We start from the raw sequence: 15563 nt of genomic DNA, 5'->3' as shown, positions 1-15563 counted from the left end.
GTACTGGATTTATTTATGTGCGAACGATTAAAAACAACATTAACATGACATTGGTTAAAATAATAAGTTGTAAGTCTGGCAATAGTAACAAAATCAACTTATAAAAAGTTGATTTTGTGATTCAATATCAGATTTCGGGACTCAGTATTTCAGGTATCTCAGTATTGGATTTAAGGTATGTCTGGCTTCTCTGCTTCAATAATTCTGCTTAGTTCAATCAACTGGCATGTTTGCCTGTAAAGTTTTTCAGGAGTTTTGAAAATGGGAAAACTCCATGAAAACATTCAAATGCATTTTTGAGACCAAATGACTGGTGTCTCAACTGCTGCGATCTCATTAGGAACATTGATGAATTTAAAAATATACGTCTTGTCTATTATTATACCTACTTATCTACATATTCCTTTAGACATGCAGAGGCCTTCTGAATGAGTATGCATTTACAGTATTGTTACTTGTTCTAACTATTTAACATTGACAAGAGTGAGATCCGGTACAGATGGTAAATCCTCCCTGACACTGAACTGAGCTGTAAGTAATTTCTTCCAAAAAGGACTAGAATGCAAAACATACATCCTTGTAGCTATATTCTTAAAAATATTTTTATGTATGTTATAATAGGTATTGATTCTGTTATATTATCCACCTCTATATGAACTCAAAAATACCTTGATTACATGTTCATTGTGAATTTTCCTAGTTTTATCTATAACACATTGCAACATTTAGAACAAGGTAGCCATGTTGACATTCATTAGGTAGGTACATCAACTCAATTGCATTTTTCTAATTTTTCAAATGTAGTAAAAATTTCCTAGTTTTTTAGAGTTCATGGTTGTTGTATATGTATTTTTAGTGTTGGAAAAAAACAACTATAAATAATGTATGCATGTAGATTGGCGTCATTTCGCTAAGTAGCTTATTAAAAGGTGGTTCAAGGCTGCAAATGCAATTTCAATGCCTGTCCCTTTATTACAATTTTTATGTCATTAAATATTTATTATATTACAATACCAGAAATATATATATTAGTATATATATTTCTGGTATTGTACCTAATAGAAAATACGTATTAAAAAATCATGTAGCAGAATCAAGATATGCATCGAAAAGTTTATAGAAAAGAAAAGGTAAGTGTTTATTAAATTAGTCTAAAAGATAATAAAACGACAATTATTTAAAAATCACTTAATTATTTTTAAGTAATACAAAATTATGGCACCAGTTATATATTTCCAAAAAAAATTGATAGTATTATAGGTACTTATTTAAATAAAAATCCAAGTGGATTATTGAATGGTGAACTCCACATAGGCCTTACGGTTGGTGAGGGTCTTGGTTTGGACGGCCCCAAAAGACCTCCAAGTCCTTGATCCAGTACGCCCGTTGGTTGTTTACTCGCTGGTTTCTGACCCTGACCCTGGCCCGTCACTTGATTGAGCAATGAATCAACAGGTTTCACTAGACCAGTAGCTGTTCCAACAAGTTTTGAAGGATCCAGAAGGCTGCCGAGTAAATTTTTGCAGAAAGCCCCGGTAATTCTATCTGCCATGTTGCCCCATAGACCCATTTGGCAGAATCTGTCAACAAAAACAATTAGAAATTACTTGACGAATAGATAAAGTAGCTAGATAAACAATTTAAATGAAACATAAACAGCATTGTGGTCAGTAAAAGAAAATGAACCTAGGTTAAAATTTAGCCTGTCATCTTGCTTTGAATATACGTTTCAAAATAGTGAATGGAAAACATTAGGCAAGCGTTTTTTCATCATAGGATGTCGTTGATCATAGGCTGCATAACTTTCATTTTACTCGAAAAAATATGCTTTTTTTCAGTCTAGTAACTAGAACTATTTCAGACCATTAAAAAAAGTGTCAACTAGCCTATCGTAGATGAGCTAATTTCCTGAATCTGCTGGGTAAAATCCTCTCATCTCGTATTGCAATCAGTTGAATGTCTCTCGAAGGATCCATAACTAAAGCCGGGCCTTTCCAAAAATATAACATACCTGAAATTCTTATCCACCGAAATCTTATTCCCAATTTTCAAAAACTGATCGCTGTCACCAGAATACGACGGCAGAAATCCAAATAAGTTAGCTACATCGTTCTTGTCTGTTTTAGATGTATTTGTCTCAGTTTTACTGTGTGCGAACTTTGCGATCAAGGAAACGAATGACTCCCTGACTTTCTCATCGGAGGAGGATATGTCTCCTGCTACTGATCTTCCTTCATCATCCAAAGGTTCAAAGAGATAGGCTAGCTCATCGCCGTGAGCTGGTCCTTTGGATTTTTTGTTGTTCTTATTTACAGGGTTATCTGCTCCCTCTGTTGACATAGTAACAAGTTGTTCTTAATCTTACATGCAAAGATGAGCTTTGTTGCCTAAACCTCTAAACAATTTTAAAATTTTATTACAACTTAATATATTAGCGAGTTACTAACATAGGTTATAATTTTATCATCATGTGCCCAGGGAATGCGAACTACGCTGGTAAAACTGCGGAAAACGGTAACTACGAGAGTGAAATGGTCTGCTTGTGAAACATTACAAAATAGATAATTCTTTCTCCAAAAGAGGATCGAAATAAGTTCAAAAAGTACGAATCATAGATTTCGTTTATCTGTTCACGCTACTGGAGTCCCAGATAAAATAAAACTTACGAGTAAGGGCAAGTCCAGGTAGGAAATGCGAGCCCTTAGTGAGGTTGCCGACATGCTCGAAGCTGTAGAGGAATGCGGGCGCGGCCGCGCTCCACTCCTTCACGCTCTGGTACGCCGGGAAGTTGAACAGTGCGTCTCCTGGTACAATCAAATAGGGATAATATGCCAGAGATTTAAATTAACAGCAGACCTATTTTCTAACAATGGTGTAGGTATATTCATCATTATAATTATCAGCCGATGGACGTCCGATACTGGATATAGGCCTCTTGCATGGACCTCCAAGCACAACGGTCTCGTGCCGCCAGAATACAGTCCAGAGGCTCCCTGCAACCCGCTTGATTTCTTCGGTACACCTAATGGGGGAGGGTCGACCAAGACTGCGCTTTCCGGCGCGGGGTCGCCATTCCGGTACCTTGGGACCTCAACGTCCATCGTCTCTTCGAACTGTGGCCTGCCCATTGCCACTTCAGCTTCGCGACTCGCTGAGCTATGTCAGTGACTTTGGTTCGTCTGCGGATCTCCTCATTTCTGATTTGATTACGCAGAGAAACTACAAGCATAGCTCGGTCCATCGCCCGCTGAGTGACTTTGAGCCTTCTAATAAGACCCATACTAATAAGACATATCAAATAGCTTTCACGATTCCAGTTGAAAACGATAAATTCAGATATACATAAAAGATATGTCTACGAGCTTAAGTTGTGTACAAACTAGATGAGTACTCTAAAAATAACATTAAATAAGTGTGATGCATTTCTTGGCGAGTTCTTGGCGTTAAGCGGAACGTAATTATTATTCTTCTTACGCAGGTATAGAATCCCAAACAAAATTCCCCTCTGGGTGTAAGCGTTATAGAATAACAATGGGGTTCTGTGAATCCGGGCAGATGTTAACAGTACGATAGATGTGGGGTGGGATAACTTGCCTACCGTAAATTAGGGTTATTCAAGTTCGTATCTAAAGCATCTAGCACCGTTTTGAAACATAGCTTTGAGCGATGTTATGAGAGGTTTGTGCGAAAAGTTGGTTTTGTTACCTAGGTGTCCTAAAAATTTTAATTATTGCTGTATTTTAATATTTGTTAAGGCAAGAACTTGAAAATCAGTTGAAAAGACATTATATTAGTTTTAAGGAGGTTTCTCACTCTGGAGCCCTAACCGCCAATAGCTTGGGCCCTAAAGTCGCAGAGCTTTAGGCTTGATTTATTTAAAATTATTTAGTGTTTTTTAGTGTTTTTGGGTTGACATTGATATTGATATTGACATTGATATTGACATTGATATTGACATTGATATTTTAGTGTTTTTGGGTTGACATTGTTGAAATTAAAAAAAAAATCTTCCCATAACAACTTTTAAATGATGCAACATTTAGAATGGTACATGATGGAAACTTCGACTAAATCTCGTAATTTACCTGTGGCTTCAACAACTTGACTGAGGATATCTACTGCTTTAGTAGTAGTATCAAGCAAAGCGTCATAGTACTCCGGTAATGGCAGCACATTCTTTATGCCCACGACATCCAGACCACCGACCGTTTGCATGACGCCACGAAGGTTGCCGATCAAATCCTTCTTGATAAAGTCTGTTACTGCTTGCGATTGTTGCGTGAGGAAGTTGGCGTATTTTCCTGCAAAATAATATAAAAATTACGTAAATACATCTCAACAATAATATATTATTAACAACATAGGGAACTGGAATGGCGATCCCGCACTAGTAATCTGTTGGTCCCCTACCACGTGGACTGATGATATCAAGCGACTCCCGAGATATTCCATCAACTAATGATAAAATCTGCGTTCAAAATAACTATAAATTAATGATTTTACCATAAACTGCTCGTGCAGTCTCCGCTGACACGACCCCCGTTAGCATGGGGCTCTTCTGACGCTTCTTCTTCAGAGACTCACTAGGTTCCTCTTCAACCAACGGTGGTAATCCACGCTCATCATCTTTTCCTTCTGTTCGAGGTCCTGAACCTAGAAATTACGATACTCGTAACTTTTCGTATTCAAGAATATAATTTGGAGCTTGGACTTTTGTGACATAAATAAATATGAGACACTTTTATGAAAGGGTCGTCTTGGAGTGCATTACAACCCTTTTGAATTCTTATTTACTAACCCCTAACTGTTGTAATTGTGAACAACGTAAAGGATTTCGGTTAAAAAAATATAGTAGGTACGTTTGACATTTAAAAACAATAAACAGATGAATTGACAGAGCAGACGCTGTAGATTTGTGGACTTCTCATAAACAACTTCCTTTAACTAAGAAGAAAGAATACTTTACAATAAGTTACCTAACGATCTCCCTCAATTTTACAGGTCGCTAAAAATCGTATGTTTGTACGATTTTTTGGCTTTTATGGCTTGAAACATTAATCTAATGAATATACAATACACATGTGTGTGGGTCTGCGATAAATCGGACTTTTCCTGTGGTTGTACCTATACTTACTCGTATCACATTACATTTTATTATCTATTGCATTGTACAGCTCAAGCTGGCAATGTGCTGAGTTTATAAAATATTCATCATTCGATTACCTACAAACCAAACCCTTCAACACTAAGATCATTCAAACAATGGTTAACTCGTATTTATCTTCACTTTGAAACATAGTCCTTTTCCTTTTTACGACTCATTCTTTATTCTAATTTATAAGTATTGCATCATCACTCACCATCAGGTGAGACTGTAGTCAAGGGCCAACTTGTAAAAGAATAAAAAAAAGATGTAGGTAGGTCTATAGATTCACTTATTCTGCTTTACCTGCACGACCAGAGATTTCTTCCAAAAATGCCGCGGTGTCTATCATATCGCCCTTAATCTCCTGGTCAACCTGTACATACAATAGGTACTTGTAGCTGTAGAGTTTCTTTACTTAAAATCCCATTTACTAGTAAAAACTACTTTAATCTTTATCATGCACAAGCTAAATAATGTATCCATTTGTTATAAATTGTAACTTAACTTAACAAACATTTGTTCTGATGCATATAGTAGAATGCATTTTACTCAATGTAATTCTGTAAAGGTGCACAAGTGAAGTGGAGGTAGAACAAGAGTGGTAAGGTTGTCTTCGTCTTACTAAAGCATGGCACGAGTTAACTAGGACTGACTGACTTCTAATGACAGACGATGGACTATGTCTTGGCGACTTTCGCCCTAATAGGGCAAAATATTTAAAAATATATATATCTTGATGACTGGCTAAATGCGAAGCCATATTAAACAAAAAGGGTATGTAAGTATCGCAGAGTTAATAGGGGTTATATCACCTGGACTATCTTTTCCATGGGCAAATTCCTCAAACACATGATCAAGCGTTCAGGAGGCGCCTTAGGACAGCCGGTCTTTTCAGCCACAGCCTCCGAATGTTCGACAGTTTGTGTCTCGTTCCTCACTGTTCCCGGAGACAATGGCGCTCCAGACAACGCAACCACTCTGGCGGAACGTCCTTCAGGAGTTAAGCCGACAACTGATGCGGCGCTACCACCAGACCCGTGACCAGCTACTGTGACACGCGTTGCATCTCCCCCAAAGAATTCCACATACTCTTTGACCTTAAAAAGAAGAATATTTCAAGCAGGGGCAGATTTGTGAGAATGTTACTCTGCTACGTTTAGAGCGAATAAGTCGAAAAAACTAAGAGTAAAAGGAGCTGGATAAATGTAGTTAGTGTCTTGTGTATGCCGCCAGAGCCCAGAGCCCCTGTATATCTGTCGTACCGTGGCGCAACTTCAAGAACACGTTGCCATGACAAATATGTAATGCTATATTAAAGAAACGCGACTAATTAATGTCCTTTATTTATCCTCATTATTTAGGGATCCATGAAGCCACGTGAGATGGCTCCTAATTTAAAAGTCCTAGGTCGATCTATAAATTATTCAGCTTTTGTTTGTTCCAAGAAATTCCAGAGTTCGGTTTCTATTCCGTTACTTCCTGTTCTTCGGAGAGCCCACTAAGCCGTCGATCCCGATAGTAACATTAACTCCTGATAGTGATAGACGCTCTAGAAATGTGGTGCTGGAGAAGAATGCTTGGCATATCCTGGACTCAGTTCCGATCCAACATTTCAATCCTCCAAGAACTGAGCATCAAACAGCGTCTTTCTTCAATAGTCCAATGTCGCATACTGACTTTCTTTGGTCATATTACAAGAAAAGATGACACGTCCATAGAGAGACTTGTGGTGCAAGGAAAGGTGGAGGGCACAAGAGCACGTGGCAGGTCACCAATGTGCTGGACTGATCAAGTAAAAACCGCTCTCCATGGATCGCTCCACGAATGTTCTAGGAGAGCCACACTGCGGGAGGAATGGCGACGGATTGTGAGGCTTGCCACCGCGCCCAAATGACGACTACGACCACTCTGCCAAGAGAGTGACGACGAAGAAGAAGAAGAAGAAGAAGAAGTGATTGTTATAACCCTAAGCCCGCAAACCTGGATTAGAGCAGCGTTGTGACTCCAAAATCCTCTCTTTTATAAAGCCCGGTCCTGTAGTTAGGGTCCCTCAAACACACCCCGCACGGGAAAGCGCACTACTGTTGGTCGACCTCCCCACTAGATCCACCGAGGACATTAAGTGGGCTGCAGGAGGCCGCTGGATGCTGGCGGCTTGTGATCGTTGTGGCAGTCCATGCAAGACGCCTATGTCCAGCAGTAGACGTCCATCGGCTGATAATGACGATGGTGATGATCCTGTAGTGAGCCAATTCAATAGACCAATAAGAGGCTAATAATGACGATGATGGATACTTACCCATTCAAGTGCCGCCCGGATATCAAATAGGCCAAGGTTTCCTGATGCATCCTTTTGTCCTGTACTCAAGAACCCTAGAGAACCTAGACGGTACTGCACGGTTACCAGTATTGTGTCCTTTTGGGTAAAATATTGACCCTGCAAAAACAGACAAGTATTATAGACCTAAGGCTTTGCTAGACGGCCAAGTGGAGCTTTGGGTTCTGACCCTATCTTCTGAATTCAAGGCTGCGAGATCGATTCCGGTACAGGAAAATATTTGTGAGTGAAATGCAGACATGTTTTCCAGTGGTTAATAATCAGCTATCATATCCATAAAGTGTAACGGTAAAATATTGTTTGTTAAAAGAAATCACCAAAAACCCAAAAAAATACCACTAAAACTAAAATAGCGAACATTTAACTTATATGTATACTTCCTTACATACCGTTGCCAGACATGGGTTCTCATAGACGGAGAGCTAGAGACAGACAGACTTTCGTCATTTTATAAAAGCTGAAAGTTTGTCAGCTCATGCCCCTACTATAGATAAGTACCTACCGTAACCAACTATGGAGTTTGAACCGAGGTGGCTTTGGGAGATAGCAGATTTCAAGGTATAAAGAATATTTATTTTTATATTTTTATCGATATAAACATAATATGAGAAATGATATCTTCATTCGCCAGACACTTGGCTTCATGGCAACCCTTCGCTAGAGATCCTTGAAGTTTCAAATTAAAGTGTTTTTCGAAGAGTTGTCATGAAGCTAAGTGACTGGCGACTGGGAATATAATTTCTCATATTATGCCGAGGAAAACATAAAACAATTACACTTTATAGTTAGACGGTTGAGGGATCCCTAAAACCTGCTACCTTCCAAAGCCACCACGGTCCAAACTCCATAATTAGCAACCGTACTTACTTATGATTGAACATGAGCTGACAAACTTTCGGCTTTTATAAAATGACGAAGGTCTGGCTGTCGCTGGCTCATCTCATTTTTTTATATTCTTTACAAGTGATGATGCAATCTAAGATGGAAGCGGGCTAACTAATTGTTAGGAGTAGGATGAAAATCCACACCCCTCTCAGTTTCTACTGGACATCGTACCGGAATGCTAAACCACTTGGCCTTACATTTTTACTGTGACTTGGCGGTACGTCTTTGCAGGTAAGGTCAAAGATTTTGTATTAAGCCTCCCACTAAAAGGTGGAAATCGATTACCATTTGATATTGAGTCCGGTTCCTTCACCGTGTTGCTATGTGGTTTATAATGAAAATGTTTATAGGAAAAAAATGCTCTAAGTTATTTCTTACTCCATATTGAGTAGCTGATCCAGTTCTATAGTTTCCACCATGAATAAAGATGACGACAGGAGAACCTATAAAAACAATACTAAAATCAGTTTTACCAAGAATAACTAGCAGCGTTTAATTTGAGTTCCGTAATCTACAAGAAACCCTTCTAGTTTCACGTTGTTCGTCTGTTTGCGACTTAAGTGAGAGCAGAGAAAGCTGTATTGCATGATCTTCCATACTTCATATAAGTGAGGATGATTGTATGTCACTACAGGTATATATCTTTGTTTTATTCTTATTTCTCATCCGCGTAACCCATCGCAACTACAACAAGCTACCGAAGCGAAGGAGGTGCAGCTAGCTAACTTAATGCAATATCGAAAATATCTATTCCATAGATTTATAACACATAGATAGTGTGTAGTCGCAGGATTCATAAGCCGTTTTATGTGCCCCGAAATGGGAGCCCTTGCCGCATGGCTACGCTACGATAAATACGCTTGTGTGCCTGTCGGCGAGTGAAATTAGCTTAGCTCTTACGCTCACATAGTCACAGAAGATCCGTGGCTTACAGTGCTCGCCACGGATCTTTCTTTAAGTTTGTAAAGTTAACTGCGAAATTAGTATGCGTATTCGTACAGACGCGAACACTCCCCGCCCGCGCCGTTTGTACCGTTATTGATACATTGCGCAGTCATTTTTTTTTTTTTATTCTTTACAAGTTAGCCCTTGACTACAATCTCACCTGATGGTAAGTGATGATGCAGTCTATGACGGAAGCGGGCTTACTTGTTAGGAGGAGGATGAAAATCCACACCCCTTTTTGGTTTCTACACGACATCGTACCGGAACGCTAAATCGCTTGGCGGTACGTCTTTGTCGGTAGGGTGGTAACTAGCCACGTCCGAAGCCTCCCAAAAGCCAAACCTGGACCAATTAAGAAAATCTCAATCGGCCCAGCCGGGGATCGAACCCAGGACCTCCGTCTTGTAAATCCACCGCGCATACCACTGCGCCACGGAGGTCGTCATTTGTTGCTAACTTCACAAACACAATATCTCGTGGCGGGCACTGTACGTTTGGTGTGAAAAATTGTTAGGTATTGCGGATCTATAGGTTATTATTCTATGTATTCCACCTTGTTCATCCCCAGGCATCTTGGGCGCATAGACGTTGAGACACAAGCAGTCCTCGCGTCCGATGACCCGCCCAGACCCTTGCGGGTCTAGTTGCGGGCATGGTGCGCAGAACCTTGTGGCGTTGACCTCGCCTGCCAGATACTGCCGCACTGGTCGCTGGAATCTCCTCTCTCCTAATGGCGGTTCGCTATATCTGAAACGAGCAAAATATATCTCAACTCTTTCAAATCATTTATATAAAATCATTGCTTACAGTGATTATAAAAGAAAATATGATGGAATAACATTAAAAAAATTTAAACTGACAGAGTTACTTCAGTCAAAATCGACAATAAATTAACAAAACATGATGTATCTCTAATTTTTTAGAATGTTTACAACAATGATATTAATTACTATAACAAGTTGTGGAAAATATATCTCGTAAATCCGTGGAATTTGCACCCATCAATCAATTCAAAAGTTCTTTGTACTTTGTACTTACTTCGGTAACCAATTGACCGTTGGGTTGGGCTTAATTTGTCGCAAATTAAATACCTACTGGAAAAAAATGCATTGGTTTCGAAGAATAATGCTTTTAAACCAACGACATTATATTGTACCTACGTCGTAAACATTATATCCTATTTGTAATGATTAATCCTAATCCATGCATTTTACAGATAGACCAGAATCTGAGTACAAAAAATTCGCAGCTTTTCGTGCATGATAATTTATCACAACCTTTTGAGAGTTGCAACGGAATTACGGAACCCTAAAAACCAGCTAAACTGGTATTTACCTTATGCCAGCGAAGGTGTAGTATCCGCGCTGATCATCCTTTAAGCCTTCCAACCTGGCACTCAGGCCATGCTTCTGTGTGAAGACAACAGCGGCATCGGGCTCCGGCGCGGCCGCGGGTGCTCCGCCCACCACGCACGCCGCCGGCGACACGGCGACCAAAATCACACATAGACACAGCCACAGCATCGTTAATACTAACCCCGTACTGATTAAAATATATCACTGGCATATTTGTCGGGTGCGAACGGAATTCGCTACCCACACCAATATTTAATCTTTTTGGAGTTCCGGTCTAAAAAATACTGTAATAGGCAATGATTTTATACTGTTAGGTACGTTACGTGCCAACAAATTACATAAGTAATCATCGAAAAAGTGTGCCAATTCAGCTACCCCAATGGGCTCACACATCCACAATTTTGTGTTTACTTTTTTTTTTTTAAAGAATATTTGCCATATCTTTTAAAATATGAACAATATTCCCATTCCCCTCCAACTTGCCGGGAAAGATTGTGCTAGGAGTAGGTACGACAGTAGACCAACGGGGCGGGGATCGAACCACCATCCCTCGGTGATGAGCCCAACCGCTCTTACCGCTGAGATTTTGAGGCTACTTACATTATATATTTTGTGTATATACAGTATGATAACCCCGTCCGTTCCTTTAGGGAGTACTTAATATAATTACACTTCCTGAACAGACAACTTGATATTTTAGAGAATATTTAGGTATCATTGTGGTCAAATAACTTTCGTTGTTTACTATGCGACTAAATGAAATTAAGTCAATTAGGTGACTTTGTTCGCCCCAGTTTGGACAGGTTAGTGCCATATCTAATATTATAAAATCATTGGTAATAGGAATAAGCACAGATAGCACGGACGGCCATACATTTAGGTACTTATCTATCTGTAGGTATAGAAAAGTATGTAAAGGTATAACAGCTGACTGGCTGGCCTATCAACTTTCAGTTACCGTTACCGAGTAAGTACCTATACGCTTTGATTATTTATATGTATATATAATCAAAGCTTATACCTTATAGTGTTAAGTATATAAGTAGACGACGAGTAGGTAGACGGTACCTAATTCTTAGCAAATTGAAAGTTAAAATCTTGTTTTTTAACACATTTTAGTTTGTGTTTTTTCCACCTTTATGGTACCAGCTGTGGTAACCATCTACAGTCAGCTGACTAAATGTTTTTCTTCAAGGTAGAATCACGTAGAATTGAATAAAGATGAACGCACACTTAACGCTAAAGGAACGAACGCATCGAACAATACGAAGTCGAGAACATATTCGCAACAGAAGCATCAACCGAGCTGAAAGAATCTTGGATGTTTTATTTTAATACTATAATAGCTGATGCCGCGCTGTTTTACCCGCGTGGTTCCTATTTCCGTAGGAATACGGGGATAATATATAACCTATAGTCTTCCTCGATAAATGGGCTATATAACACTGAAAGAATTTTCCAAATCGAACCAAACCAAACAAACAAACTCTTTAGCTTTTTAATATTAGTATAGATAAATATTTTTCAATATGCCTTTAACTAATGTATGATGCCTTTAACTAATGAAATAAATGAATTTTGAATTTTTTAATCTTGATTTTTTTGAATTTTAAATAACAGATATGCATCATATATTTCTTATGCCGGATCTCGTACAAAATTCTAAAATTAGTTTCGTGCGACATCATTATGTGCGTTCACCATAACAGCGCTTTAATCATCATCATCCATCATCATCAATAACAATCCATATTCGGCTCACTGTTGAGATCGAGTCTCCTCTCAGGATGAGAGGGGCAGGATAGGCTAATTCCTGTCCTGCCTGTCCTGAAAAATTAAAAACTTTCCATTTAAACTCATTAAATATTTACTTAGTAAGTATAGTCTGGCAAGTTCGTTGATAACACTCCCATGGTATGCGGGCGACAGGGGAAAGACTGCGCGGGTGTGAAATCGTGCGTGCATCAGTCGTGGGTTTTTCATTCATTGCTACACGCCCCGCGGCCCGCGCGCAACATCGGTAGTGTTACGAACGAAGTTGCCAAGCTATGCATATTTTATGTATTCTGTGACTTAGGATTAATCCACTTCTAATTTTATTTTCAAAACATGATGTAAGTATCTGTTGACGACCTTCTTTATACTTATTAAGTATGAACTCAAATCGTGCCAAGTTTCAGTTGATATTTTTTTTTAATATGGTAAAAAAAAAAAAATTCACTTCGAGTTTATCTTCACCTTCTTCACCTATCTAAGAACACCTGGGTAATTATAGTACGCGCGTTAACAACTGAGTCTTAGGGCCATAAATCATTTCTCTATATCTATCTCGCTTGCACTTATGGGTCTTATGGAGCCGTCTAGTGAAGGGTGTAACAATGAAAGACATATTATCGATAAGTAAAGTTTATTATCGTATCTTGTTCACAAAATTAAAAAAATTAACAATATTTGATTTAATATAATACATATTTCATATTATATAATTATTAACTAAATAAAATTAATCTTCATCTGAGTCTTCATCATCAGAATCTTCGTCTTCTGCCAAATTTATTATAAGCGGCGCGTGATCTCTAATTAGAGCTTTTTGTAAATCTTTGTTTTGAAGTTCTTCGGCATGCCTAACACATTTGGCCCAGTCTTCTCGTGTGACATTTTCTATGGCTCGGTGGAGGTGATTTTCGACATCTGCTATCTTGAAGGTATTATTATTCTTCGCAACTTCTCCCTTTACTTGTGCCCAAATTAATTCTATTGGGTTATATTGACAGTGATATGGAGGGAGCCTTATTACTTCATGACCTCGTTCATTTGCCAGATGGTCTAAAGCGTAGACCTTCTGCGGGTTACTGGCTTTTACTTTTCTTATTAATTCTTCAATAATTTCGTTGCTGGAATATGGAATCTTTTTCTTTGTCAACCATTCTTGAATTTCAGCTTTCCTCGTGTTTCTTGTGGGTATCTTTTCCAACTGTATCGAATGATAGCTTGCGTTATCGACAATTATAACTGAGGGCTCTTCAAGTAGATTCAGGAATTCGGAAAACCATGCCATATATGTTTCGCCATCCATTTCTGTGTGGTAATCAGCATCCTTTGATTTCACCGCTTTAAATATTAGCTTCGCATCTGGAACGAAGCCAGTCCTTGCAGAACCCGCATGGCAAACTATTAATCTTTGGCCTTTTCCCACAGGCTGATTCTTGAAACCTCCTTCATCGTTGCTTCCAAGCCACATCCTCTTTCTTGCATGGTTTTGATTAATCCATGTTTCGTCTAGATAGAAACGTGGTCGCTGATCGTTAGTTCTTCTAAGTAAATCCAATTTCCTTAAAAAGTCCATTCTAGCACAAACAATATCAGTTCTTTCCATTAAATATTTACGTCCTTCGCTATTTTTCTTATACTGGAACCCAACCTCCTTCAGTAGTATTCTCATTGAAGTGTTGCCGCATTTAAAATCGGGTAATTGTTCACGGAATTTTTCTAAAATTTTCGCCACGGATGGATACTCTCCATTCTCATAAAATGAAGCTACAGTTCGCTTCAACACACTTTTATCAAAATCGTCAATATTAGTGACGGGTTTGTGGTTTCTTAAAATTTGTTCTTGGTATACAGGTACTGCCTGATTGTGATACTTCCGTCTTGATTCGGTCCACTGTCGCTCTGCTCACACCACAAACAAATGCGGCCATTTCACGTGGTTTGTTGAAATTTAGAGAAGCCACTTTATTCGGATCACTTTTCAATTCATTGAGAAACAGGAATACGTTGTGAATCAGTGTTCGAGCTTGAGGGCTAATATCGCCATGTAATTTCTTCAGATCAACGTTAGAAAATAAAGTATCCATAGTGCGCAACGAGTAACACATGAATGTATTTATTTAATTGCAGTAAACACATTTATAGCAAAAAAAATACGCAATGCAATTACATTAGAAACCGACCAATCAGAATCGTCCAAATCATTATTGACTCATCATTAGCACGTGCGCAGGTAGCCGTTTATCGATAATTAGGGTGCGCAGGTAGGCGCGCTGCACATTCCTATCTTTTTTGACTTTTATGACCGGACGACTCTGATGATAACGCGCATACTATAAGACGAATCTAACGATATATTAATTAGGTACCTACGTAAATCCTTTCAGCGGTTTGGAAGTTTTGAAGGTAGGTACCTAATAAAGAATATTACATACAGAAAAAAAATACATACATACATACAAGATACGCGCGCAAAACATAAGCATAACCCTTCTTGCAGTCGGGTAAAAATAGAAATAAGTACTGTACTAAATAAATATTATTTTCGTAATTTTTTCACGTTTTCGATAAAATACTATTTTTGGTAATTATATTTGGGTGAATTATACCTACTTATGTATAATTCTATTATACTTAAGTAGGCATAAAGTAAGTACCTATGTATTAAATATTTTGAACAGACACTTGACTGTAAATAACAAAAATGAGCATTTAAATCGATACCTAATAATTATTTTACAAACGGACCCCTAAATCGAAAAATAGTGTTTCTAGACCCCACAATATTTTTTATAGACATATCCAACGACCGACACCTCACACTATGAAATAAAATTAAAAATAAAAAAGAAAACTCCCACTTTACCTACATGAAGGGGACCTCTTTTAAAAAACAAATATTTTTGAAATCTACAACTCAATGATCATTGCTACAACCACTATTGATATTGATTAATCTGTGATCTGTAAACCAAAATAATATAGACATGAGACAACAACATAACTTGATTTTTTAATGAGTGCCAATAGGAAATCGAAAAAAAATCATAAACAAATAAACGAATTCTATGGTACTCATACATTTACGAGTGGATACAAGTACCATGGTACCTACGTGCTTTTT

The 15563-nt window shown here is 38.4% G+C and overlaps 1 protein-coding gene across 1 annotated transcript; it reads right to left on the bottom strand.

Annotated features, from left to right (window-relative positions):
- Positions 1–1173: 1173 nt before the first annotated feature.
- LOC112049959 (carboxylesterase 3) lies at positions 1174–10869 on the bottom strand. Its single transcript, XM_024088037.2, has 11 exons — positions 10650–10869; positions 9868–10061; positions 8748–8812; positions 7446–7583; positions 5959–6243; positions 5450–5519; positions 4504–4653; positions 4086–4301; positions 2667–2804; positions 2012–2330; positions 1174–1580 (listed from the first exon to the last, which is right to left on the bottom strand). The coding sequence occupies exons 1-11, from the start codon at positions 10835–10837 to the stop codon at positions 1265–1267; spliced, it is 2079 nt and encodes a 692-aa protein (XP_023943805.1). The 5' UTR covers positions 10838–10869; the 3' UTR covers positions 1174–1264.
- Positions 10870–15563: the final 4694 nt, after the last annotated feature.

This window comes from Bicyclus anynana, chromosome 10 (assembly GCF_947172395.1).
Source record: "Bicyclus anynana chromosome 10, ilBicAnyn1.1, whole genome shotgun sequence".
Taxonomy (NCBI): domain Eukaryota; kingdom Metazoa; phylum Arthropoda; class Insecta; order Lepidoptera; family Nymphalidae; genus Bicyclus; species Bicyclus anynana.
This window is presented reverse-complemented; position numbering and strand designations above follow the sequence as displayed.

Excerpts from the sequence above, each read along its gene's own strand:
- LOC112049959 (XM_024088037.2), bottom strand. The coding sequence starts at position 10,837 with ATGCTGTGGCTGTGTCTATGTGTGATTTTGGTCGCCGTGTCGCCGGCG. Across the intron at positions 8,813-9,867 it reads GATGCCTGGGGATGAACAAG|GTTCTCCTGTCGTCATCTTT; the intron begins GTGGAATACATA and ends TTGTTTTTATAG. Across the intron at positions 5,520-5,958 it reads CCATGGAAAAGATAGTCCAG|GTTGACCAGGAGATTAAGGG; the intron begins GTGATATAACCC and ends TTGTATGTACAG.